The sequence below is a fragment of the Truncatella angustata genome (genome assembly GCF_020726525.1).
Source record: "Truncatella angustata strain MPI-SDFR-AT-0073 chromosome Unknown BKA67scaffold_1, whole genome shotgun sequence".
Taxonomy (NCBI): Eukaryota; Fungi; Ascomycota; class Sordariomycetes; order Amphisphaeriales; family Sporocadaceae; genus Truncatella; species Truncatella angustata.
Window position 1 is genome coordinate 6513639 of NW_025763381.1, and position 22706 is coordinate 6536344.

General features: G+C 50.7%; 10 protein-coding genes across 10 annotated transcripts; 6 read left to right on the forward strand and 4 right to left on the reverse strand.

Annotated features, from left to right (window-relative positions):
* Nucleotides 1–1822: 1822 nt before the first annotated feature.
* Nucleotides 1823–3163, forward strand: BKA67DRAFT_687208 (DUF1275 domain protein; the record flags this gene model as incomplete). The annotated part of the gene is made up of 4 exons (XM_046109043.1): nucleotides 1823–2032; nucleotides 2161–2390; nucleotides 2457–2486; nucleotides 2556–3163. Exons 2-4 carry the CDS (start codon nucleotides 2210–2212, stop codon nucleotides 3161–3163), a joined length of 819 nt encoding a protein of 272 aa, XP_045965000.1. The 5' UTR covers nucleotides 1823–2032; nucleotides 2161–2209.
* Nucleotides 3164–3563: 400 nt separating this feature from the next.
* Nucleotides 3564–5546, reverse strand: BKA67DRAFT_508910 (major facilitator superfamily transporter; the record flags this gene model as incomplete). Its single annotated transcript, XM_046097192.1, has 4 exons — nucleotides 3564–4648; nucleotides 4832–4912; nucleotides 5071–5221; nucleotides 5274–5546. The coding sequence occupies 4 exons, from the start codon at nucleotides 5544–5546 to the stop codon at nucleotides 3564–3566; spliced, it is 1590 nt and encodes a 529-aa protein (XP_045965001.1).
* A 412-nt stretch (nucleotides 5547–5958) lies between these two features.
* On the forward strand, nucleotides 5959–7301 carry BKA67DRAFT_68960 (uncharacterized protein). The gene is made up of 2 exons (XM_046109105.1): nucleotides 5959–6370; nucleotides 6426–7301. Exons 1-2 carry the CDS (start codon nucleotides 6368–6370, stop codon nucleotides 7170–7172), a joined length of 750 nt encoding a protein of 249 aa, XP_045965002.1. The 5' UTR covers nucleotides 5959–6367; the 3' UTR covers nucleotides 7173–7301.
* Nucleotides 7302–7430: 129 nt separating this feature from the next.
* Nucleotides 7431–8381, reverse strand: BKA67DRAFT_508581 (thiamine pyrophosphokinase; the record flags this gene model as incomplete). The annotated part of the gene is made up of 3 exons (XM_046097167.1): nucleotides 7431–8026; nucleotides 8085–8183; nucleotides 8231–8381. The coding sequence occupies 3 exons, from the start codon at nucleotides 8379–8381 to the stop codon at nucleotides 7431–7433; spliced, it is 846 nt and encodes a 281-aa protein (XP_045965003.1).
* An 863-nt stretch (nucleotides 8382–9244) lies between these two features.
* Nucleotides 9245–10375, forward strand: BKA67DRAFT_68951 (uncharacterized protein). The gene is made up of 3 exons (XM_046109099.1): nucleotides 9245–9604; nucleotides 9667–10079; nucleotides 10133–10375. The coding sequence occupies exons 1-3, from the start codon at nucleotides 9394–9396 to the stop codon at nucleotides 10178–10180; spliced, it is 672 nt and encodes a 223-aa protein (XP_045965004.1). The 5' UTR covers nucleotides 9245–9393; the 3' UTR covers nucleotides 10181–10375.
* A 742-nt stretch (nucleotides 10376–11117) lies between these two features.
* On the forward strand, nucleotides 11118–12713 carry BKA67DRAFT_509262 (uncharacterized protein; the record flags this gene model as incomplete). The annotated part of the gene is made up of 2 exons (XM_046097228.1): nucleotides 11118–11358; nucleotides 11437–12713. 2 exons carry the CDS (start codon nucleotides 11118–11120, stop codon nucleotides 12711–12713), a joined length of 1518 nt encoding a protein of 505 aa, XP_045965005.1.
* A 162-nt stretch (nucleotides 12714–12875) lies between these two features.
* BKA67DRAFT_509769 (general substrate transporter) lies at nucleotides 12876–14713 on the reverse strand (the record flags this gene model as incomplete). Its single annotated transcript, XM_046097266.1, has 3 exons — nucleotides 12876–13036; nucleotides 13097–14098; nucleotides 14209–14713. 3 exons carry the CDS (start codon nucleotides 14711–14713, stop codon nucleotides 12876–12878), a joined length of 1668 nt encoding a protein of 555 aa, XP_045965006.1.
* A 1274-nt stretch (nucleotides 14714–15987) lies between these two features.
* On the forward strand, nucleotides 15988–17904 carry BKA67DRAFT_510997 (alpha amylase; the record flags this gene model as incomplete). The annotated part of the gene is made up of 1 exon (XM_046097372.1): nucleotides 15988–17904. One exon carries the CDS (start codon nucleotides 15988–15990, stop codon nucleotides 17902–17904), a length of 1917 nt encoding a protein of 638 aa, XP_045965007.1.
* Nucleotides 17905–18174: 270 nt separating this feature from the next.
* BKA67DRAFT_530960 (uncharacterized protein) lies at nucleotides 18175–19156 on the reverse strand (the record flags this gene model as incomplete). Its single annotated transcript, XM_046099317.1, has 2 exons — nucleotides 18175–18484; nucleotides 18537–19156. The coding sequence occupies 2 exons, from the start codon at nucleotides 19154–19156 to the stop codon at nucleotides 18175–18177; spliced, it is 930 nt and encodes a 309-aa protein (XP_045965008.1).
* A 702-nt stretch (nucleotides 19157–19858) lies between these two features.
* BKA67DRAFT_69162 (uncharacterized protein) lies at nucleotides 19859–22700 on the forward strand. The gene is made up of 6 exons (XM_046109177.1): nucleotides 19859–20212; nucleotides 20303–20509; nucleotides 20566–20897; nucleotides 20951–21213; nucleotides 21269–21352; nucleotides 21406–22700. Exons 1-6 carry the CDS (start codon nucleotides 20183–20185, stop codon nucleotides 22317–22319), a joined length of 1830 nt encoding a protein of 609 aa, XP_045965009.1. The 5' UTR covers nucleotides 19859–20182; the 3' UTR covers nucleotides 22320–22700.
* Nucleotides 22701–22706: the final 6 nt, after the last annotated feature.

A 22706-nucleotide genomic window follows, 5' to 3' on the forward strand; every position in this document is an offset into this window, starting at 1 on the left:
TAACCGTGAAGGATGTCTCGGCGTTGAAGGATCATCACCATTGTGACCGCTCACAAGTCCGAGTCTTGTGGCGCTTCGAAGTACATTTGCGGGTTCTTGGCATTTTGTCATTTCTCCTATCTCTGGGCGTGCAGATAGAAAAACGTCATCCTTGGCCTTCACTTTTCGAGAGCGCAAAGAGGAATGATCCGGGAATGCAACCGAGATTCGGAAAATTGAGCACAGCCGTGGTTCCCTTTTGAAACCTTTTGTTTGTCCAATTTCCTAGAAATATATGCATTTTCTGAAGCGGCGCGTTGCGTGTATCCTTCTTACTATATAGCGCTTCTCGAGAAAAGAAAAAAAAGAAGACGGCATTGACGATTTCTGCCCCCTAGAAACTACAACTACTGGCGGTTGTGCCAAGCACTGCACAGGTACATACTAAGGAAAGATCGCTGAAGTCAGACAGGGTTCTTCTGACAAAATAGTCCAGCGGACCGTGCCGTGAACATGGTTTAGGATCGGTTTGTTAGTCGATATAGTCAATGCAAGATTGGAATAGCATATCACACCTAAGCTTCTTAAGATTTGTACTATTGTATGCCACCAGACAGAAGCTTCATTATCCGCCGCAACTATAGGCTCAATTTTAGCGCAATCGATGCACGAAAGACGCTGTCTTTCCGGTTAGATCCGAGCCAGCACACGAGTCATGGAAATAATTATAAGCAACGGTATTAGACGAAGAGGCTCAACACAGCCCCGTGGGAATGCATGCATTGTAACCGAAACTAGCAAGATGATGTAGGTGGGGGTTACATCGGGTTTATTAACGCCTACTGCCAGAGCCTCGTGATTGGATGAGTGTAACTATGGCATGCAAGGTAACATGTCGCTGAACGTTGAAGAATATTCGCGACGTTTATCTTCTATTGTAAAACATAACTAGCGCAGCTCTACGAAAGCATCAGTTTGCGAGCCGAGACATAACGCGTATAGCTCATATAGACATAGTGACAATAGATATAAAGATTTAGGTATATGAAGTGCGGAGCGTGTCCATGCGATAATCTCCACTGCCCAGACGACCAGCGCAACCGCCCCTAATGCGTTACAACTCCAAGACTCCATACGCCGAGCCCGATCAAAATGAGCCAAGCCGGCCGGACAGTTTTACCGGCTTGTCTGCATCGCCCAGTCCACGTTTGCTATCCACTCGATGGCCACTGATCGTTCCTGGTCCATGTGCGCAGGACATGTTTTGCGTAGTGGCTTCCCGCTCCGGTCCAATACCGCCGCCCAATGTCCGCCAAGTTGACGGCTTGTGATCGACCGCGTTCGGCCGAAACCTTATCTAAGATCTAACCTGTAGGTTTGTTGTATATAGAGCCACGATTAATTGATCAACCTGATGCTGGATGGAAGATCCGATATTGGACTTGGGCTTACGGTGAGAGCATGTTGAACAAGAACGACACTGACGGGCGCTGCACCGGGGCTCTATTCGATTGCGGGACTTAATACGCCTTCTAATGCCGATACACCCTGGTTATGTAGCCAAGACCAAGCTGAGACTGTAAAGCCCGAAAAAAGTCTTGTCCTATGGGTATGACGCCTTGTATGGAAATGATTGGCAGATTGGATGGTGGATTACCGCTGTCCATCTCATCTGTCGAGAAGCGATAACGCTGCCTCTCCGCTGTTGCATTCTTGGCTGCGCGAACTACGTAGGACCAGGAAGCCACCAAAGTCTGGGCACTGATCAATCACCAGTCATGTGGGGGTTTGCAGGATCTTTGTAAGAATCACAACATGTCTTGGTATTTCAAGTACTGTAACAGAAAACCTCTCATTGTAGACTTGTGCCGCATCACCAACTGCATCGGAAAAGGTTGATAAAGTGGCCAAGACGGAGGAGTTCAGGAGTCCGCGAAGTCCTCGTGAGATCATTGTCGCGAAATTCCTTCGTGTATGTCACTTCAGCATCTTGGCAGATCCATCGATTCAAAGCAATTCTGACACCGAAACCTGGCTGTACTCGAGACTCAAGGTATGCCCCGCCCCCGAACCTGGCCATACATTGATATCTGTCTACATTTGTGGACTGAACAATCATGCGGTTTCAATATAATGCTTCTCATGCGCTGAAACATCACATCTCTAACAATCGTGTACCAGTTCCCATTATACCTGACCAGTGCACCATAAGTCACCACTCGTAACAGCTATGCCTGACGAAGAAAAGCTCGAGAGCCCGGGGGAGCCTGTCACGCAGAAAACTGAGTCTCCAGATTTGAGACGTCGCCTGGTTAAGCACTTTGCCGTCGAAGTTGACACCTCCTCTGGGTACTACCCTTTGTTGATTTGCTGTTTCGTAACGGGGCTCACTGACGGAACGCTATACAATGGTCAGTATCTATCTCAGGAATCTACCTCATTCAGTACTTGAGTAGCAAGCTAATGTCCAACTGTAGCCTACGGAACCTTCGTTTCTATGCAAACAGGTAGGGATATCCCCAAACTCCGAGACCAACGCTGGAATTGAATGAAAATCACCCTGATGCAAATGCCAGGAAATACCATCTTCGTGGCGTTAGGTACATCCGGACAGAACAACAGACCATTCGGCTGGGCCCGCTCCCTATGCTCAATCGGATGCTTCACCATCGGCTGCCTGATCTTCGCCAGGTTGCATAAGCTCATCGGCGGTGCCCGTCTGCGACGAACAGTCACCCTCTCGTTTCTGCTACAAACCGTTTGCGTCATCGTGGCCGCAGCAATCATCCAAGGCGGCGTCATCGACGGCAGTTACCCCTCTCAGCGAGATCCCAACGATGTCAACTTCACCGAGCTCGCCGCGGTCGCGCTGCTGAGTTTCCAGGCCGCGGGCCAGATCGTAAACAGCCGCGGGCTGGGCGTCAGCGAGGTGCCAACAGTGGTCATCACGAGTTTGCTGTGTGATCTAATCAGTGATGAGCAACTCCTAGCAGGCCTCAGCCGCAACGCGAAGCGCAACCGTAGAGCCATTGCGTTTGTGCTGACACTAGTTGGCGCGATATGCGGCGGCTGGATTTCGAAGGCTACGGGCGCTGTTCAGCCCTGTCTGTGGTTAGTGGCGGCTATAAAGGCCGCCATCACGATCGGGTGGCTGGGATGGGGCAGTCTATTGAAGCGTCGGTGATCCCCCCCCCTTAAGTGATACCATATGCGGGCCGAGCTACAACAGTCTGCACCATTACCGACTACCACCAGTTACACCGCAGTGTCTCACCGTGGGGCGAGAGGGCGCAATGTTGGCATATCTCAAACCATTCGGCAAGGTAGCAGCTATCATATCATCGTGTCACCATTTTGGCTCAAATGGCCCTTTCCGCTTGTTCGTCCTCCAACAACTACCTTTTGTTTTCACTGTTTGCGCTACTAGGTGGTTCAATTGAATTTGGTTATATTTCTTTGCCGTAGGTGGTGCCAATGCGTAACGTATAGTTTGCGATGCCATGTACTTTAGGACGAATGTCGTTGGTGACATCGTCAGTGGTCTGCGTATGATGATAGATTCAAGCGCTGCTGACTGTCTTCTACTATGTGACAAGAGTATTATTCTCCTTATTTTGTCGTCTTGCTTGTTTTCTCTTCTCCTTGTCCTTGCGCCATTTGATGCCATTCTTCATGATGAGCCACAGAACGGGTGCACCTATAAGCTGTAGCATCCCAATGATGAAGAAAGCCCATCCACTTCCGATTCCTTTGATCATGGGATCAATAAGAGCACTAGCCGCAGCGCCGATCAAACATCGAGTTAAATTGTTGCTAGCTGTTGCAGCACCAGCATTTCCCGGATTGACGTCCACAATAAGCGTGTTGGTAGTGTTGCTGAACCCAATCAAGCCTATACCCATGAGGAAAAGCAGGACACAAGGGACCGCCAAGTGGGCACGATATTGCATTGCCCAACCCCAGGCCAGAAGTACGACTGCGGAAAACAGCAACAACGGAATGCCGATTTCGAGTCGTGCTTTCTCGATGGGAAACTCGGAAAGGTCTTGCTCTTTGGTTCGCTCGAAGGGAATTCCAAGCTTTTTGCAGTGGCGGCGATAGTTCCAGTTGACGAGCTTACCCATAATGACCGCGGCTATCACGGATCCACCGCCCAAAGGCAAATACATTAGTCCAACTTGCAATTCATCGAACCCATATAGGTCAGCGAATTGTGACGGCATCGAAGTAGCGATTGCATAAAAGCCGGCGAATATGAGACTACTGTACATGAGTAACAGGAACATCTCTATCTCGAATAGAATCGTGAGGCTGCGGAGCGGGTTTAGTCGCTGCATTTTGAATTTTCTTTTCTCTGGAGCCTGTGATGTTGTCTGTTGCCAATCCGGCTTTACACCGTTACTCTTTATTTTTCGCTTATGGTATACGTCTTTTGTGAGCTGCCAGAAAGTCCGATAGAATGGATGTGGATGTATGCTCCCATCTCCGACGATATTTCGACAAGTTTCAGGCATGAACAGTGCGTATACAACGAACACAGACCCAGCCAGTATAGTCAAAAACCAAAAGATCCATCTCCAACCAAGGAACTGGGAGAGAAGCCCACCAATCACGGGGCCCAGTGCTGGCGCCAGAATGACGGGCACAGTCACCAACCCTACATATTGACCTGCATTAAAGAAAACATCCCAGTTAGCCAATGTATTCAAAGCAGACGGGAAAATCACTCAGGGCTCGGGCTTGTGTGAGATGAGTAATCTCATTTCTTGAGAGGTCTGAGAGGGGCACATCGACCGGTATTTCCTCGAAAAGCAAAGGGAAATCAGGGATGCAAAGTTATTTTCATACGTACCACGCTCGGCTGATGTGATAATGTCGGCAACGACGGCTTGGCATAGAGCGACTGTGGTGCTCGACCCGGCCGATTGTAGCACTATAATATTTGGAGTTAGTACTTACTTCCTTATGATGTGTTGTTGGGTCTTTGTCAATATGGAGAAAAATTCACAAGTAGCTCAGTCGTGTTGGATAAGGGATATACGCTCCATTGACAGGCTGAAAAGGGTAGGAGATGGTTTCCAAAATGCTTACTGCGAAGTATAAGCAAGGCTACGTATGAAGGGGCTAGTGCACAGCCAATATTGGCTGCCAGGTAGATGACAAAACAGATCATATATGCCGGTCGTCTCCCAGTACTATCTGCAAATGAACCAATGAACATTGGGATGATGCCCTGAAATATCTATGGTGATATTAATGATGAAGCACATCAAGAACGGCTTGGAACCAAGTACCATGTAAGTTGTTACTGTCAAATTGGCTTGTGCTTCGGAAATGTTGAACTCTATCGTCAGAAGGTTAAGTGCTGGCAAATAGATTTGGGCAGTCAGGGGGGAGAAGAAAGCTGCCGCCGCTGCGCCTAAGACGATGCTCCGCTTCTCCCATGTTGTGAAGACTGAGTAGTTGGGGCGACTGTCGACCACTGGAGCCTCGCTTGTGGGCGCTGAGTTTAGTGGTTTAGCTTCTGCATGTTGGTTACTGCTCTTCTTTTGGGAAGTCGTAGACATCATGGCAACGTGCAGAGTTCTGATGATGCTAAGCACATCTTCATTGTACGAAGCCGGGACGCCAAGTTTTATATCACTTTCCTTGCACTTCACCAATATCCGGGTCGGCAATATGGTGCAAGCAAACTCCAGGTCAGTCTCACTACATTTTCGCCTCGGCGGAGAACAGGTACTTGAAGTTCGGTGTCAATACCAGCGCTGTTGTCGTACCTGCACTGAGCGGCTTCGGAACCGAGACCGGCTAATATTGCGAGGAGACATTGCGAGCACGGTGACCTGTTGCTCTAAACTGGAAACGCTGGTGGGATATTTCGAACTTGGGTACCAAGAACAAACGGATATACCCTATCTCCAGTAAGTAGGGGTGGCCATATGGCCGGAATGCCGCGAGTTTTGCGAAACAACTGGGGGCGGCATCAAGCGCGAACTGTGATAACTTACCCGTACGGAGTAGTCAAGTCAGTCGTGTAATCCATCCACACTTGGCATGGGATGAATGCCCCACAGTTAGCCGTCGGGTGTCCAGTATGTACATACCATGTTGTAGCATGGATAAAGGATTCTCCGCAGAACTCTAATTCCAGGGGTTGTCGCGAAGAATTTAGGCGTTGAACGAATCAGAGAAAGCCAGATCACTAGCTTCGCTTCGCTTCGCTTAGCTTAGCTACGGAGGCAGAGAGTATCGTGGGCTTCTACGATTTGTATATTTGTCCAAATCACACGCTTGTACTACACACAGGCAGCCCAAGAACTAGCCCTACTCATCACAGGTTGTAAATCACAGTCAAACTCTAGGCAAGCCGAGGTTGGATGAACCGAAAATGGTAGGTACCATGGCGTTCCCTGTAAGTGCACTGTACATTAGCTGAGAAAACGCAGAACGTCCAATTCAACACTGCCCTGAAGCAGTCGACTGCTATCAAGAAGGAGCTTGCCTCTGTGACGTCGGTGGGTGGCCCAGCAACACCAGCAGCTCTTGGCTCCCTTTCCGCATCCCTGACAGCCTTCTCGCGGACACTCGACGAGTACAACCAGCTAGCCAAACAAGAACTTGTCATCGCGAAGCAAGAAAAGGCCCACGAGCGAATAAAGAACTTTCGGAATGAGCTCTCTGAGTTCCGGGAACAGTTCAGCGCATTGAAGACCGAGCGCGATGAGTCAGCGCACTTAAATAACCGTGCTGAGCTGCTGGGAAGGAGACCATACACCACGAGTACACCAGAAAACCCATACGCCAACGTAGGCGCTCCTGAGACAAGTAGCGGCGAAGTCCCGACGAATCGCTATGGTAGTGGCGGCGCCGTTGGGGGGCAGATGAGCATGGGAAGCAATGACTACACGCGCGAAGCGCACGCATTCAGAGAGCAGAACTTCTTTGCAAGCACGAATACGGCCCTGGACGACTATATTGCCAGAGGCCAGGCAGTTCTGGGAGATCTCGGGGAGCAAAGGGAGATGCTCAAGAACACACAGAAAAGGTTGTATAGCGTCGCCAACACGCTCGGAGTTAGTGGAGACACAATACGCATGATCGAGCGCAGAGCCAAGCAGGACAAGTGGATATTCGGAGCTGGCGTGGTCGTTTTCTTCGCCTTCTGCTGGCTGTGCTTGCATTTCTTGAGATGATGACCCCGTTAAGGTTGAGTGGTAAAGGATTTGCACTTTGAGAATTACGCATAGCAAGGAGTCCGGCGTTCATACATGTTGGAAACGAAGCAGCAATTTACTCTGGCATAGAATGAATCCATGCTTGTCCAGACCAATCGTCTGATTGCGCCAACTGACTTGTGTGTTTGGATGCCAGACGTTGGGATATCGCTATTCTGTGATGAGGTGGCTTGACCCTGTGTTGCCTGGCCCCGCAAAGGAAGACCGCATCAACGACTACCCCTTGTCGCCTCGGCCCTTCAATGCGATGGTGAAAATAACATCTTTACTTGTTATGACTTCCACAAACTGGCTTTCCGGCAACACGTGATTGCTCGTACTGATCTGGCCGCCAAACTCCGTTGGCCAATCTTCGACGTCCCACTCGAAGCCCTTGAGTGTGATGAGACTCGGCTCCTTGACCGGCACAATTCCAGCATACTTGTCAAAAACTTCCTCTGCTGGTTGGCCGGCCTCCGCGCCTGGTCTCTGTTCTCGCACATGGATCTTGTGGCTTCCCGCCTTCAGAACAAAGGTCAGGCTCTCGCCACTAACAAGGTACATTTTGCCTTCCTCGTAGGTTGGCGACGTCTGGAACATGTAGAGGTGGTGTATTTGACTGAGACCTTGGTCAACGCGTCCTCCCAGACCACCCATGGCTACAATATCCATAGCCCCACCACGGGCGGCTTGGACATATCGTCCAGCCTTTGTAAAATCCGTACTGTATTGGTCTGAATCATGGATAACTTTCATGGAGGGGTGAACGGCCTCGTAGTATTCCCGTGTCGTGTCGGTAAGAGAATCCAGGTCGCCTATTATCACATCCAGGGCTATCTACAGGAACGATCAAAATGGAACCAAATACAGCAGGTGGAGATTGGCTTTGACTTACGAATGGAAATGCGTCCTCGTCATCTTTGTTTTGGTCTCTCCCGCGCAAGCTATACAGACGATTTGCACCTCCATCTGCGGCAACACGCAGTGATGCTTGTCAGGTCAGCAGGGATGCGCACGCGGTTGAGCGAACCGCTTACCGTTGGCCCATAATCTTTTCAGGGTCTCAACATCTCTTAAGGGCTGGTTAAGAATCAAGAGAGCGAAGCGCTGCGTAGCTCGGTCCTCGTTGAGCAACGAGGCCGGATGCCACTCTATGTGATCTTTCTGTGGAGCAGGTGACAATGCCATACTGCCGTATGAGTTAACTCCTTCCACGCAGGAGTTGATGGGTGTCTGCCTCAAAACATTAGCAAACGCCGAGGAGCTGTACATATATGTCGCTCACGCGGCTGCCTTTTGACCTCCCACGCTTATGAATATATTGGTTAGTCAAACGACTACCTGTTATCTATTACTATTCGGCGAAATATTCACCAGAGGAACATGCATGCACGGCGGTCAGATTATCGATTCTCACGGTTGTAAGCGGGTTATGAATTTGCAGCTTCTTGAAAAGTGCGCCCAGGAACCATAGGGATTAGCTCGCCGGGGAGCGGGGGCCTCAACGACAGGGTCCGGCCATAAGATTGGCACGACGCCGCATGCACGGTGCCAAGGGTTGGAAGATGTACACCGACTATAACTGTGTATAGTTCGGCATGTGCAAAATTGGCTCTTGAAGGGGTAGAAACGAGTACTCATAACATAATCACGGCTTAGTGCGAGTCCATGAGTTATTTAACTATCGAGAGCCTGCCGGTTAACCCAGCGGCTTGAGCATGAAGTTGCAAGTCGGGACCGCGCATTGCAGTGAACAGAATGGGGGGTGGGGGGAAGGCGGAATTGGTAGGTATGTTTCAAACTTTTGGAAAGTCCAGTCGTCTGAGGATATCGACATAGTTGCTTTCAATCCGGTAAGAGCAAATAAAATACAGCATCATAAAAGTATGACCACACTGTAGTTGAACAGAGGCTGACCTACGAATGCGTACGTGGGTTTCAATTGACTTTTGCCTCGTTGATTGATGAATGGCCCAAGCTCCCTGGATCGCGGAAAGTCGGACCCATGCGCGTCACCATCGAAACGATTTTTTCTCGGAACGGTTGGCTTTAGAAATCAGAGCCACTGCTGCCACTGCCAGCGCTTACCAAGCTCAACTGAAGCTATTCCACTTTTTTGCAGCAAGGACTTTCTGGCGGCATGATTGGCATTTTCTGTTAGCATCTCTTTTCGTCACTCATTCAGAAGTACATCGCGACCATGTATCGTACAGCGCTGCGATCGGCGCCACGCGGAGCCAATGCTCTCAAACAGGCTGCCGTCAAGACGACAGTACCCCGACGATTTGCGTCGACATCGCCAGTAGACAAGAAGAAGAGGAGTTGGAAGGGATCGGCAGTCAGATGGGGTCTCGCGGTTGGAGCTGTATATTGGTACAACACAAGCCCCGTGTTTGTGGAAGAAGCACTGCGTATGCGCCAATACCCGACACGTTTTCACCGTACAGTTCAGCTGACTTCTTGTCTATCACAGCTACTCATGTGCTCCCGCCGCCTCAGTTCTCCGATGATGACCTCCCGACGGTAGAAGCAGTGGTCGCGCAGAAACGTAAGGAGGCAGAGGCAAGATTAGCAAAAGCCACACCCAAGGACGAAGCCGCAGCACCAGCTGCGCCCGCTGCCGAAGCGAAATCAGATGTTCCGGACAACGACGCGGAAGCTAGTGCACCTCCTGGCGAAGCGCTCAGTGGACCTGAGGCCTTGGAAGCCGAGGCCAATCAGCAGGGAGCGTTCAACCCCGAGACTGGCGAGATCAACTGGGACTGCCCGTGTCTGGGAGGTATGGCTGACGGGCCTTGTGGAGAGGAGTTCAAGGCTGCTTTCAGCTGCTTCGTTTACTCCAAGGAGGAGCCCAAGGGAATGGATTGCATCGATAAGTTCCAGTGCGTCGTGATCACCCGCTGCCTGGATTTGACCGTCGACCGCTAACACATCTCCAGGCATATGCAAGATTGCTTCCGACTGCACCCGGAGGTGTATGGGGATGAGCTCGCAGATGAGCTTGCTGATGCCGACGAGGAAGCCCCGGCTGGTGAGGGTGCATCGGAGACAGAAAACACACTCGCAAAAACATCCCCCGAAGCTGGCGTCAATGCTCCTGCAGCCAGTACGGTCGATGCTAAGTCGGATGTACAAGCCACCCCTTCGGATGCGCAGCCTTCCGCACTCGCTCCCACGGCAAAGACTGAATCCCAGACGCCCAAACCGTCGTCGTCATGAGGTCGTTGAAGTATTCGGGCCATTTGAGACACCCCTGGCTTGCTTGTTGCAACCCCCGGGTTTTCCAAGTCCACGTGTTAAATCGGGGAAAGCATTTGGTTACCCCTGAAAAGCGTGGGCCCGAATGTTAATATGTACACTTATCTGTATCATTGTGTATGAGACACGCCAATAATAGACAATCACAAGACCCAAGAATCCTCCTGTGTCATATTGACCGCTGGTACACCAAGAAGAGGTTTCCCACGTATCCTCGGTTATGCTGCTTAGTTTGGGTTTTGATCGTTCTATATCATCCCATCCTTGTCCCCGCTGACGCTATTGCTGCTCCCATCTTTTTCATGCGCTCGGATTACTTTCATTTCAGCATTGGGGAAATGTGCGCGGGCTTTTCATAAGTGTCCGCCAATTACTACTCTACCTACTCTCCTTTCAGCAGCATCATGGTTTCGGGCCAGGGGTGTTGCCGCAGCTGGATCGCTCACCCAGACTTCTAATAGGTGGTCAACCCCGCAAGTGCCCACAAACCCCAGGATCGCCTATTTACCAGAAAGTGATGGCGCCCAGCCAACCTCGGAAATTAGGATCCAAATGAGCATCTTTGTATTAATACTTGCTATAATCCGTTTCGGTCAAAGCGATTGAGCATCCCGCGCCGCCAATTTCGATAATGTTATAAGAATTGGCCCATCCTAAAACATGGGCATGACGACGTCACCAGCCGTTGCGCTAACACCAATCATCACCACACCGCCCACCGTAACAACTTCAAATGGAACGTCAGCGAGACGGTTGGCGGAGTTGTCGTCGGGATCCGCTACCGCGGCGCGGAGAGCGAAGCGAGCTCAAGTGTCGCGTGCGTGTGCGAGGTGCAGGCGTTTGCAAAAGGGTTGCAGCGAGTCGAGACCATGTCAACGATGCGTTAAGACGGGACTGGCTGAGCAGTGTCTTTCTGGACGACTTACTCCAACCTCAGCTACAGCGCACCCTCGATATGGGAGCGAAGGGGATGGTTATGATCTAGGCGCGACATCGGCCCTGATTACCTCACCCACGTTATCGACCTTGGGCGTTGGTAGCACAACACACACTAATTTTGCAAGGGAATCATTCCAAAGACAGGCAGACCTGGTGCCTGTTCAAGTGATTGAGCAGTGTTCCCAGCGCTTCTTTTCGCACTTGGGCCCTACAATTCCAATAATCTCGCCCGAATACATCGCAAACCTACAGAGGCGCACCTCGGAATCGACGGAAGCTAGCGCCGAGGCGTATGGCGTCCTGGTGGGCATGTGTGCTATGGTGTTATTGCAGGTCGAAGAACCAGGGGGTCGGCGTTTTGGCGACCTAGTGACCGCGGATACGAATGCCGCTTACGGATGGGTGCTTCTAGAGGAAGCTCTGGCGGCGCATCGTCATGCTCCCAGAAGGTCAAATCCTAGTTTTGAAAACGTGCTTTTCACTTTCTTCATCTACGCTTGTCACGCGGCATTGTTACATCACAGCCAAGCGTTCTTCTTTCTGAGAGAGACTACAACCCTTTACCTCTTGCTGAAGGCGGAGGTATTGCCGAATCCGACCAGAACTCTAGCCGAGCGATTGTTCTGGGTACTTATCGCATCCGAGCGGGCGCATGCAATACGTTATCGACGCCCAATAACGCTTCAGATCACATCTGCCAGTCCCAGTGTAGCCTCACTAACCACGGGTCCTGGCGAAGCCCACTCACTGGCTGGGTTTTGGTCTTTGATAGCTCTCTTCAGACCACTCGATACGTCCTTCATCGCAATACTGAATTCGGAATCCATCTCCTGCCCGCCGTCCCAGGGCTCCCTCGATGAAACAGAGGCCGCTATCAATGCTGCCTTGAATCATGCTCCACCGTCATCCCTACATCAGACGCAAAAGGCTAATTTGCGAGTGACGCAACTTTGGCTACGTATAATTATATGGCAAGTCCGACTTCGATTAGGACATCTGTCCGAGACGGCAATTGCAAAGTCAAGCCATACATATCATTACCCATTAGAAGTTGCAAAAGACCTAGCTCTCAGCACGCGAGATTTAGAGATTGGCGCCATGACCGTACATGGAGTCGGACTCACGGAAAAGCTTTTTGATATTGCCTGCGTCGTTATCAATGTTCTAGCGAGAGTCCCATTGGGGTTCGAGAGGGGGCCAGCAGAAGAAGACGTCAGATATATGAGAAAGTTAATCATGGAACTGCCTGGTGGCAAAACTGTGTACGACAAGCTGATGGTCAAACATTTAATGGCAGCCCTTCCGGGAATCGTAAGCAATTGAGACCGGAGCAGAACTTACACGCGGATTATAATTAATATTCAGCATTACTTGCATCTGAGGCAAACCCCCGTGAAACGATACCATTGCTCTGTAAGATAGCCCGCTTGGCCGACATCACCTCCCTTTACCAATATGTGATAAGCATCACTTGCTGATCGGACTTCATGCGGACGCCAACTTCGCATCTTCTCGACCTTCTTTTTCCATTAATGTCTGCTCGCCGCCGTTGGTTGGGTTTTCATAAGGATCAATCTTCGTCTTGGCAAATTGGCGAGCTGGCACTTGATGTTCGAAAAGCATGTCGAGTTCAGCATATGTTCGCCCTAAAACGATGGCGCGTTAGCTCATCCAAACGAGAAACAATGCGAAGGGGTACCACCTACCCTTCGGTTCTGGCAAGCGAAAGAAAACCCACACCGCGCTCAAAATGCAAGTGCCAGCCCAGAAGAATGCTGCCCTCGCTCCCCAGTTCCACGCCGTTGAGCTCAATTGGTAATTTGTCATGACATTAACAAAAATATTGCTTGCGTTGTATGCCGCGCGGGCAAGTACAATCGTCTTTGCTTTGAGCCTCGTGCTTGACAACTCCGACACTAGAGAATAGGTGACGGGGCCGACAGTAAAGTCATAGACAAACGTGAAGATGATCAGCAGTGCACCAATGGCCCAGATCGATCCGTTAGTGCCGGCAAAGGCGAGCGACCCCACGATAATCAGAAGCAGGAACTGAGTGCAGAGTCCAGAGAAGTGAATTGTTCTTCGTCCAACCCTTGACATCAAGAACCAGGATCCAGCGGTTCCGATCATGCCGAGGGCGTACTGGGCCATCGACAAAGAGAACGAATTAGTTGCATCCATGCCTGCTTGGGTTAGAAAGTATGCAAAGTATCCCATGATGTTTTGTCCTCCCAAAGTCTGGACTAGCCAGATTCCAACAACAATCTCTGTTCTTCTCAAATCGACACCCCGGAAGCAATCACGGAAAGTAGTTCCTGCTTTCAGTTCCTTCTCCATCTGATTTGTGTGTTCGATCATGGCAATCGCTTCGTCAACGTTGAAATTTGTGTCCTTGGGATTGGTGAGCCTCAATAGGCTCTTTCGCGCCGCTTCTCGGTTGTTGTGTCGAATATACCACCAAGGACTTTCAGGAGCAAATATCAGACCAGCTAGAATCGGTACTGGCCAAACCCACTGGACACCGAATGGGATCTTATAGGCCCACTCGTCAGTTCTATTTACAGAGCTTCGATTTACGGCCGCAGCAAAAAACTGTCCTATGACCCAACACATGTTGATAAATGTCGTCAGATATGGTCGTAGGACCAATGGTGCTACTTCTGAAGCATAGGCTGGAGTGACGGATTGGAAAGCACCCCACGGGATGCCTATAGAACGTATTAGTCTATATTTTCTCGACCTCCAGACAAGGACATATGTTGATGATTCACTCCTAGACTGGGAATGGGCCACATGTATATATGCATCAAAGACGTACCGCAGAGTATTTCCCCTACAACAAGTACTTGAACATTGGGGGCGAAGAACAACACGAAAACGAATGCAATAATCAGAAGCAAACTTCCCATGGTAGTATACTTGTATCCCCAACGGTCTGCCGCCCATCCAGCAAAGATCAACCCGAAGATTTCACCCGCTCTGGCACCGTTGGAGAGACCAGACTGCCATGCTGCAGAAACGGCCCATTTTCCAGATATCGGGTTCTGTGTTCCAAATTTCTGGTTAAATACTGGCGAGGCGTATAGCGATCCGAGGAGGGCGAGGTCATAACCTTCCATGATTAGCGTGCTAGATAACAGCATTGACCATCCAATTGCCTTTGGGTATAGCTTGAGAGCGGTCCGCAAAGTCATCCGGTGCTCTTCGTCTGCCGCATTCTTGGCCTCCGCGGCCAGTGCAGACTTGGGGACATCTGCGTCGGCGCCGTGGAGTGGTATTTCCTTCTCATCGTGGGCTACCTCGGGATGGTTGTGGCTGTCCATGGGCTTCGGATAGCTCAATTCGTCACGTTCATGCTTTGGTTCTGTCATGGCTCTCTGGTGTCGCTCGCTAACATATGAATCTTTGGAAACCGGAAAGGAAGAACAAATCAATTGCAATTTAGATATGACTCCGTGCGACTAAATAGTTGTGCTGCAATGTCTAATTTCCGCAGACCGATATTTTCTCTCAACACACGGGCCCCGGTCATGCCATACGCGTTCAACGGCCCGGTTTTCTCGGTCCTTTTGGGGTTGCTTCTGGGGGAATGGTCTGATGCGGAGAGCAAAACCTGGAGTCAGGCAATGGTCTGGCTATCACCCTGCAGCAAATGTCCCAATCCGGTAAAGTGGACCGAGTACGGCATGGGTATCGGACAGATGCTGCTACAATTGGTGCAAATTACATCTCTCGTCCAACCCCGACTCACGCCGGCTTAAACTAGTCGGAGTCTGTGATATCGGTCGGAGTCGCAAACAAAAGGCGGAGTTGTGCCAAGCCTGCCGGGGCCTATTACCCACGCAAGTGGTCCCCTCTGAACCTTGACAATTATGCAGCAGAACGTTACTTGACATCGAGCAACCCTCCAGAGCAGCGTCTTGGCAAACCCTTAATACCACGCTTTTATCACATGGCTTCCCAACCGAGTTATAACACACTCGCCACTATTACTGAACCAGCCATCTTCCGCTGGCTAAACTTCGTAACTACTTTCGCGATCCTCCCTCTTTTCTATCGTATTCGCAAATCATCCCCAAGATAGGTGAGGCCCCATGTAGCTTCTCCGCCCTCTTTGTCTCCGCCCATTGCTAGCAATGGAAACGAATGTATGCAGCTTAACACTGCGGGATAGTGTGGTTGCTCCGCCGGTTGTGACTGCATTCGTCAAAATAGCTGAGATGGATTAGACACAAGTTGCCTGAGTAATACAACAAACAACGTAAAGCGGGTATGCGGGTCGGTGATGGGGCAATTGATGGAGCCGCCGTCGCTCGGAAGACGCCTGACCGATCATCGGGACATACGTTCCTTATTCAAGCATGTTCAACGGATTAAACCATGGGGAGCAGGTAGTAACGACGAAGTGTTGCCCATGATAAGCTAGCCTTTAATTCACATATTATCATCGTATACTATCCAAGTCCGCGAGTCAGGACAGGTGACGTGACGTGACGCACATCTGAATAGATAAGAAGGTGCCAGTATTCGCAAACAAAGACGCCAGACTATTTCGCATCATCTCCCCGAGAAGCTACAAAAGCCCATGGCTTCAAAAATGCATTCCCACAACGTCACGATCCTGGCTGAAAATGCCAACAAAGTCGCCCTAGGCACTCTTTATCAACATCAGGTCCCATCTAAACCCCTCGATGGCTTGAATCACCAAGTTCTACAGGACGGGCATCACTTACTGGGCAAAGAACCATGGTGGAAGGCTGGTGTCTTCTATCAGGTTTACCCAGCTTCATTCAAAGACAGCAACGGTGATGGTTGGGGAGACATTCCAGGCTTGATTTCCAAACTGAATTACATAGCAGATTTGGGCGCCGACTGTGTCTGGCTTTCACCAGTCTTTGACAGTCCACAGGCAGATATGGGCTACGACGTCTCGGATTACCAAGCCATATACACGCCATATGGCACGGTGGAAGACGTGGACCGGCTGACCGTAGAATGCCACAAGCGTGGCATGAAACTCATACTCGATCTTGTGGTCAATCACACGAGCATGGAGCATGCATGGTTCAAAGAGTCCAGGTCTAGTAAAGACAACCCCAAAAGAAACTGGTATATCTGGAAGCCGGCACGCTACAACAGCAAAGGCGAACGCATACCACCGACTAACTGGCGTGGGTATTTCGCGTGTCCAACTTGGACTTGGGATGAGCATACGCAGGAATACTATCTACATCTCTATGCGCCCGATCAGCCGGATCTGAATTGGGAAAATCCAGAGTGTCGAGAGGCCATCTACAAGGAGACCATGCGTTTCTGGCTGGATCGTGGCGTCGATGGCTTCCGTATCGACACTGTAAACAAATACTCGAAGCGCACTGACTACGAGGACGTACCCGTCACGGATCCAAGATGGGAATCTCAACCAGCCCCAGAGATGTGGTGCAACGGGCCCCGGATCCACGAATTCATCCACGAGATGAACGAGAAAGCACTGGCACCCTACAACGCCGTAAGCGTGGGTGAACTGTCCAACATGGCCGGCGCGCTGGATGTCCTACCCTACGTCAGCGCTGCAAGAAAGGAGCTCGACATGGTCTTCGAGTTCAGCATGATCCGCCTCGGCACCGGCGGCGGCTTCGGACCAAAGTACATCTACCAGCCCTATACGCTGCCGACGCTGAAGGAACACGTCGCGCGGTTCCAGACGTTCATCGAGGGGACGGACGGCTGGACGACGGTCTTTTGCGAGAACCACGACAACGGGCGCGCGGTGTCGCGCTTCGGCGACGCCAGCTCGCCCGGCCTGTGGAGGGCGAGCGCGAGGACGCTGGCCATGTGGCAGGCCACGCTGACGGGGACGCTGTTCCTCTACCAGGGTCAGGAGATAGGCATGGTGAACATGCCCGCGAGCTGGGGCGTCGAGGACTACAAGGATGTTGAGAGCCGGAATTTCTACGCCGATGCGGTGGCGAGTGGCGATCAGGCGTTGGTGGAAAAGACTATGCATGGCCTCAGGATCTTGGCAAGGGACCATTCGAGGATACCATTTCAGTGGGATGGGAACGCGAAAAATGCCGGGTTCAGCGACGGCGATGAGACTTGGATGAGAGTACATGATGGATATCGGGATATTAACGTCAAGAAGCAGACAGGTGACCCGAGTAGTCCGTTGGAGTTTTGGAGAAGGATGTTGAAGATCAGGAAGAGATTTGCAGGCATCTTTGTTCATGGAGCGTTTAGAAGCTTGCAACAGGAACACCTGGAGAAATATGTCTACGTGAAGGAAAGTAAGGAGGATGTGCCAGGCTGCCCAGGCGTCAAAAAGAAGGCATTGGTAGTTATGAATTGGTCCAAAGAAGCGCAAGATGTTGGTTGCGTCCATCAAATGTTGGGGTGTGCAGAGAAGGAGGCCTGGCTATTGGTCAGCACTATCGATGATATCAAAACGTACCCATCTGAGGCAAACGTATTGCAGCCGTGGGACGGGAGGATATATCTTAATTTTCAGGTATAGTAGTCACAGCATATTAATAAGTGATTACGATTATGTTTCGTACGTCGTCGTAAATATCGAGGGTGACACATGATGACTGCCCAACAGTGTATACATTTAACTAATTGGTATTTACAAAAACAAAAGTTTTCTTGGTCCCCAGTCATTCGATTACTGTAACATATGAAGTTATAACACCCACGGTGTCGCATGAACGTGCTTGGCTTAGGTGTCAACCGCGCGGCGATGATTGGAGCTACTCATTTTATGTCCAAATTTCCAACGGCGTCCTTAATTCGCAGCCTTGGACGTAGTCTTGGCAGCAGCAGCTGCGCCGGCCTTCGAAGTTGAGCTAGCGGCGCTGCTTGACGTGGACGATGCAGCAGATGTAGCAGATGATCCAGCGGAAGCACCACCAGCGCTTGTAGAACTGGCAGAAGCGGCAGCGGAACTGGTGGTGGAAGCCGGAGCGGCAGCATTACCAGCACCAGCTGCGGCAGTGCCAGTTGGTGCGCTGGTAATTTCAAGGCAACCAGTTGGTCGGCTCGCGCTGATAGTGGAGGATCCGGCAGCGGCGAAGTATTTGTCGATGTTGGGAAGTCTGGGCTCGTGGTCAGTATCATGACATGCTAAAATCGTCGAGGAAAACTTACACGTTGACGCAACGGTTCTGGTTAATAGCATCAACATCGGCCTGGGCAGTGTCAGGGCCTTGGTCCACCATCTTTTGCAGAGTGTCGACGACCATCTGGAATGTTCCCTGCATTGCTAATACGTTGTTGGCAGCCTGGACGTCGGGCTGCGTACCCATAGCAGCATCGAGGATATTCTTGTGATTGAGCTCATCCTTTTCTGCGTTGAGGGCGATGGTGGCCTGACGAGTGAACTCGTCACCGGTGAACGAAGTTGCACTGTCAAGGAAGTTGGTGACCTTTCCGGTGTCATTCATCCAAGACAAAACAGCGTTGGCGATTTGGGTATCGCTGACCATCTGCATGCCCATAGTGACGCCACTGCTGTCCACAGCAGGGACCGCACTTGATGTAGAAGAAGCAGAAGCGCCTCTTGCCGAGGAGGAAGAAGAGCTTGCCGATGCGCCAGCAGCAGAGGTGGCACTCGAAGTGGCGTTACCGGCGCCAGCAGCAGCAGCGGTATTAGTTGAAGATGCTTTGGCTGAGGTCTTCAAGGTCGTGCTTGACCGAGCCTGGGGCACAGCGGCGCTGAATGCCGGCAGCAGGGTGAGAACCACAGCAATTACTTGAGAGGAGCGCATATTGACCAGCAAATGTCGAGGAGAAGAGAGTGTGTGGAATTAAAATAATAGTTACGTCAACCTTACAAAGGGACTGGTGAATAATGTAGTATCGATTGAGAGAACGGAAGGCACGTCGATTAAAATGAGAGTAAGCACCGTCAAGGTGACTAGACCAACCTGTGTATGGAGAGAAGGAGTGCAGACCACAAACATATTCGTGTTTTCAAATGGAGCTACGCCAGTACATATAACAGACGGACTTGGCGGCCATTGCATGAAAACACCAACTCTGGTATGGCCATGATACAGCCAAGAACAACTACTGCGCTCATTGGAAACGCCCAGATTGTCAGCTTCTAGGGTATGGGGAGGTCCGGCTAAGGTATGCCAGTGGATATGATGATGTTGGCAATGGCCATCGAACGCGAGAGGACCATGAGCATTGCTATCTGTTTATGACAGAGGTTGGAATTGAGTAAGACGCCAACGAAGTGTTTCGATGGAAACGGTCTTGGCAAATAACCTTAACCAAGATCTTTCTATGATCCTAGTGATCTAAACGCATGAATGCTCGAGTAACACGGACATGATTAGCTTGGGACCAATCGCAACTATCCGTGCTCCTTGCGAACGCCGAATGCGGTAAGTGCCGATCTGAAACTGGGGTGCCGCACTGACTTCTAGGGGCCCTCTAGAAGCTTCAAACATTGCAAGAGGAAAGTTTCAACCAATAGGACATTTCTCTCGTCACAGTTGCACAGCCGCCAAGAGGACTCCTTGTGGCACATCATCAGGCCAGACTCGACTACTACGAGCCAAGACCATGTTGGATGCCGGCATAGGCCGATCCGCTCTCAAGCGCCAGCAGACCAATATTCCTCTCTTCATTACCAGATATGCCGCTCTGTCAAAATCGCATGTCTCAACAAAATCATCGTTCAAAGACACTCGGAATGTCGACGGCACAGCCTCTTTGACTAGATAGATGAGACGGATCCGGACCCGGATCATGCGATGAGTCCGTGGCCATGAAGTTCGTGATGAATGGTTTTGGCCAACTGCGCGTGGCAACAAGTATGCTTAAACTCTTGTCCTCCCATATAGTTTGGATGGTAACGTAGAGGCTTGAATTTGTTCTATTCTTCATTCCCTAATAGATCGTAGGGCAGGCTTGTCCCGTACATTCTCTCTCGTTCGCCTTCGCGTCTCTCCTTCATTTCGTACAGCCCCGGTGGTTGCTCAATTCATAATTACATAATGGCTTTTACTTCGATATGTCTGTCTTTACTCATGCTTAACTGCAAGCTTGGCTTGGTTGCAGCGCAAGACCAGCAAGTTCAGTTCAACCAAGTCATCAACCTTAACGGTGACGTAAGTTCTTTCTGCCACATAACTAGGATAGCAAACATGCTCATTTCTGTCACTAGATGCAACTTAATCGCCTCACATTCCCGGATAACTCGAAGATTGAGACATTCTCTCAAGCTCAGAAGCAAATCATCGTCAACCAGAATCCTAATCCGTTGTCAGCCAACCATGTCGTTGGATCCACTGGCCAACCGTTCGTACAACTGTCACAGAACTCCATGACCATCCAAACCAACAAGGCCACGGATTTGGTTGGGGGCCAAATTGAGATGTCGATCGATCCCAACGTGATACAGCAGATGGGTGTCAGCTCTGACAACACATTCGTAGCACAGCTCTCAACAGATAGACAAGCATGGGTCATCATGGAAGGAATTAAGAGCGTCAATACGTGAGTCTTGGCCCTGAAACCTCGTGACAAATGAGTGGGCTAATTTGGTTTAGCACTGATAACACGGTTCGCATGATCAAGATGACCAGTCTGGATGGTGAATACATGGCAGTCGGTCGACAATCAATCGAAACCGGCAACGTCTTGACAACGTTCAACCAAAACCAACAGGTTCAAATTTCAGGCTCAGGTATTCAGGAGGTCGAGTTTACCGACGGCTTCCGCATGTCCATCAAGGCTAGCCAGCCCATGACTCTCAAGACGGATGTCGTAAATGGAATTAGTTCATCCATGACTGGCAGCATGATGACTGTTAGTAAGTATTGATGAGTCAGTAACCAGGTTCAAGAAACAGCCCTGACCTTTTGCAGACAACTACAGATACAAGGTCACATCGAACCTCGCAGGTGTCGCAACGGATCTCAACAGCATGGTGGCTGTGGTTCAATTGCCGAGTAAGTTTCGTTTGTATAACCAGATCTGCGCCGGATGCTAACTGGAGTAACAGTCAACGCTCAGCGCATTATGGCCATGGCTCAGCAGATGGGCGCACAGCCAAACAGTGCGATCAGTCTGGGCATTGCGCAACGTGTAGTCCTTCAGAACCCCGGAGGTTCAAGCGTACAAAATCTGGGCCGCAGACAAGATACTTCCTCTTCGTCAACATCCAAAAAGTCATCGACAACTGCTGGTGCTGATGCTGCCGCATCAGGGCCATCCACAGCTGCTGGTTCTGCCACATCCGATTCGACTTCCGCGGTAACAGATTCCGCTGCCACCGCTGCCAGCTCTACCACCGCGACAGATGCTGGCGCTGCAACATCCGCTCCGCCGGCGGATGCAGCCGCTGCACCCACCACCGCCCCTGCTCAAGCTGCCACGACTCAACAAAATTCTCAACTTCCTCCCACCCAAACTCAGGCAACACTGCCAGCTGCCGCTCAATTGTTACTGTCTCCCACCTTCTCTCCTGTCTCAGCTCAAGCTCTTCTAGATAGTCAGAACAACCGCATTGCTGTTCCGGTGAGCCAGATCGACGGCGAGTTCATTCTGACGATGGGCATGACGGGGGCTGGTACTATTCAAGTCGCTCCAGCAGCTTCAGGCAAACCCGGCGAGACACAGGGAGGAGAACCTGCAACATCCAATACTTCCAATCAGCCTAACCAGCTGCAGCAGGGCAAGCCTCCTGCTAGTCCGGGCATTGCTCAACGACAAGCGGCACCCGCTGCTCAAGGTACGATCACTATGACCATGGCCGAACTTGAGAAAATGGCCCTTCGCCAGGCTACGGGAGGCGTCATGCCAGTGTGGAGTATGATGAATGAGTTTGTCGCTCAGTCCGTTGCGCAGCCGCCAAGCGGTGCTGCGAAGAAAAGAGGGCCTGCCAATGGTTACAAGGCTGTTCCTCTGAGAGCGTAAGAATACCATAATGCGTGTGTCATTGATGGATAGCGGGCACGTCAGGAGACGAATTCAACTTCTGTAGTAAACATTTGGTTGTCCTTGAACGTGAATCTTAGAATGAAAGTTTAGCAAAATATAGGTCGAGGCTGCGAAGCTGCCCGTTCGGTTGCCCGCCGCAGTTGATATCATTCGATCATGTTCTTCGTGCAGCTTCCAAGCTGAAGTTTTCTTCTTCTTCGAAAACGACATGCGTGAACGCGCTTCGTCGCGACTTACCAAGTGTTGGATGTCGGTCGCGATTGTACCTTAACCTTGAAGTAACGACAGCGAGGCCAGATACAGTGGAGATCTACCGCTGACTTAACCCTGCTTGCCCCAGCGGCGCAAAGCTGAAACTTAGAA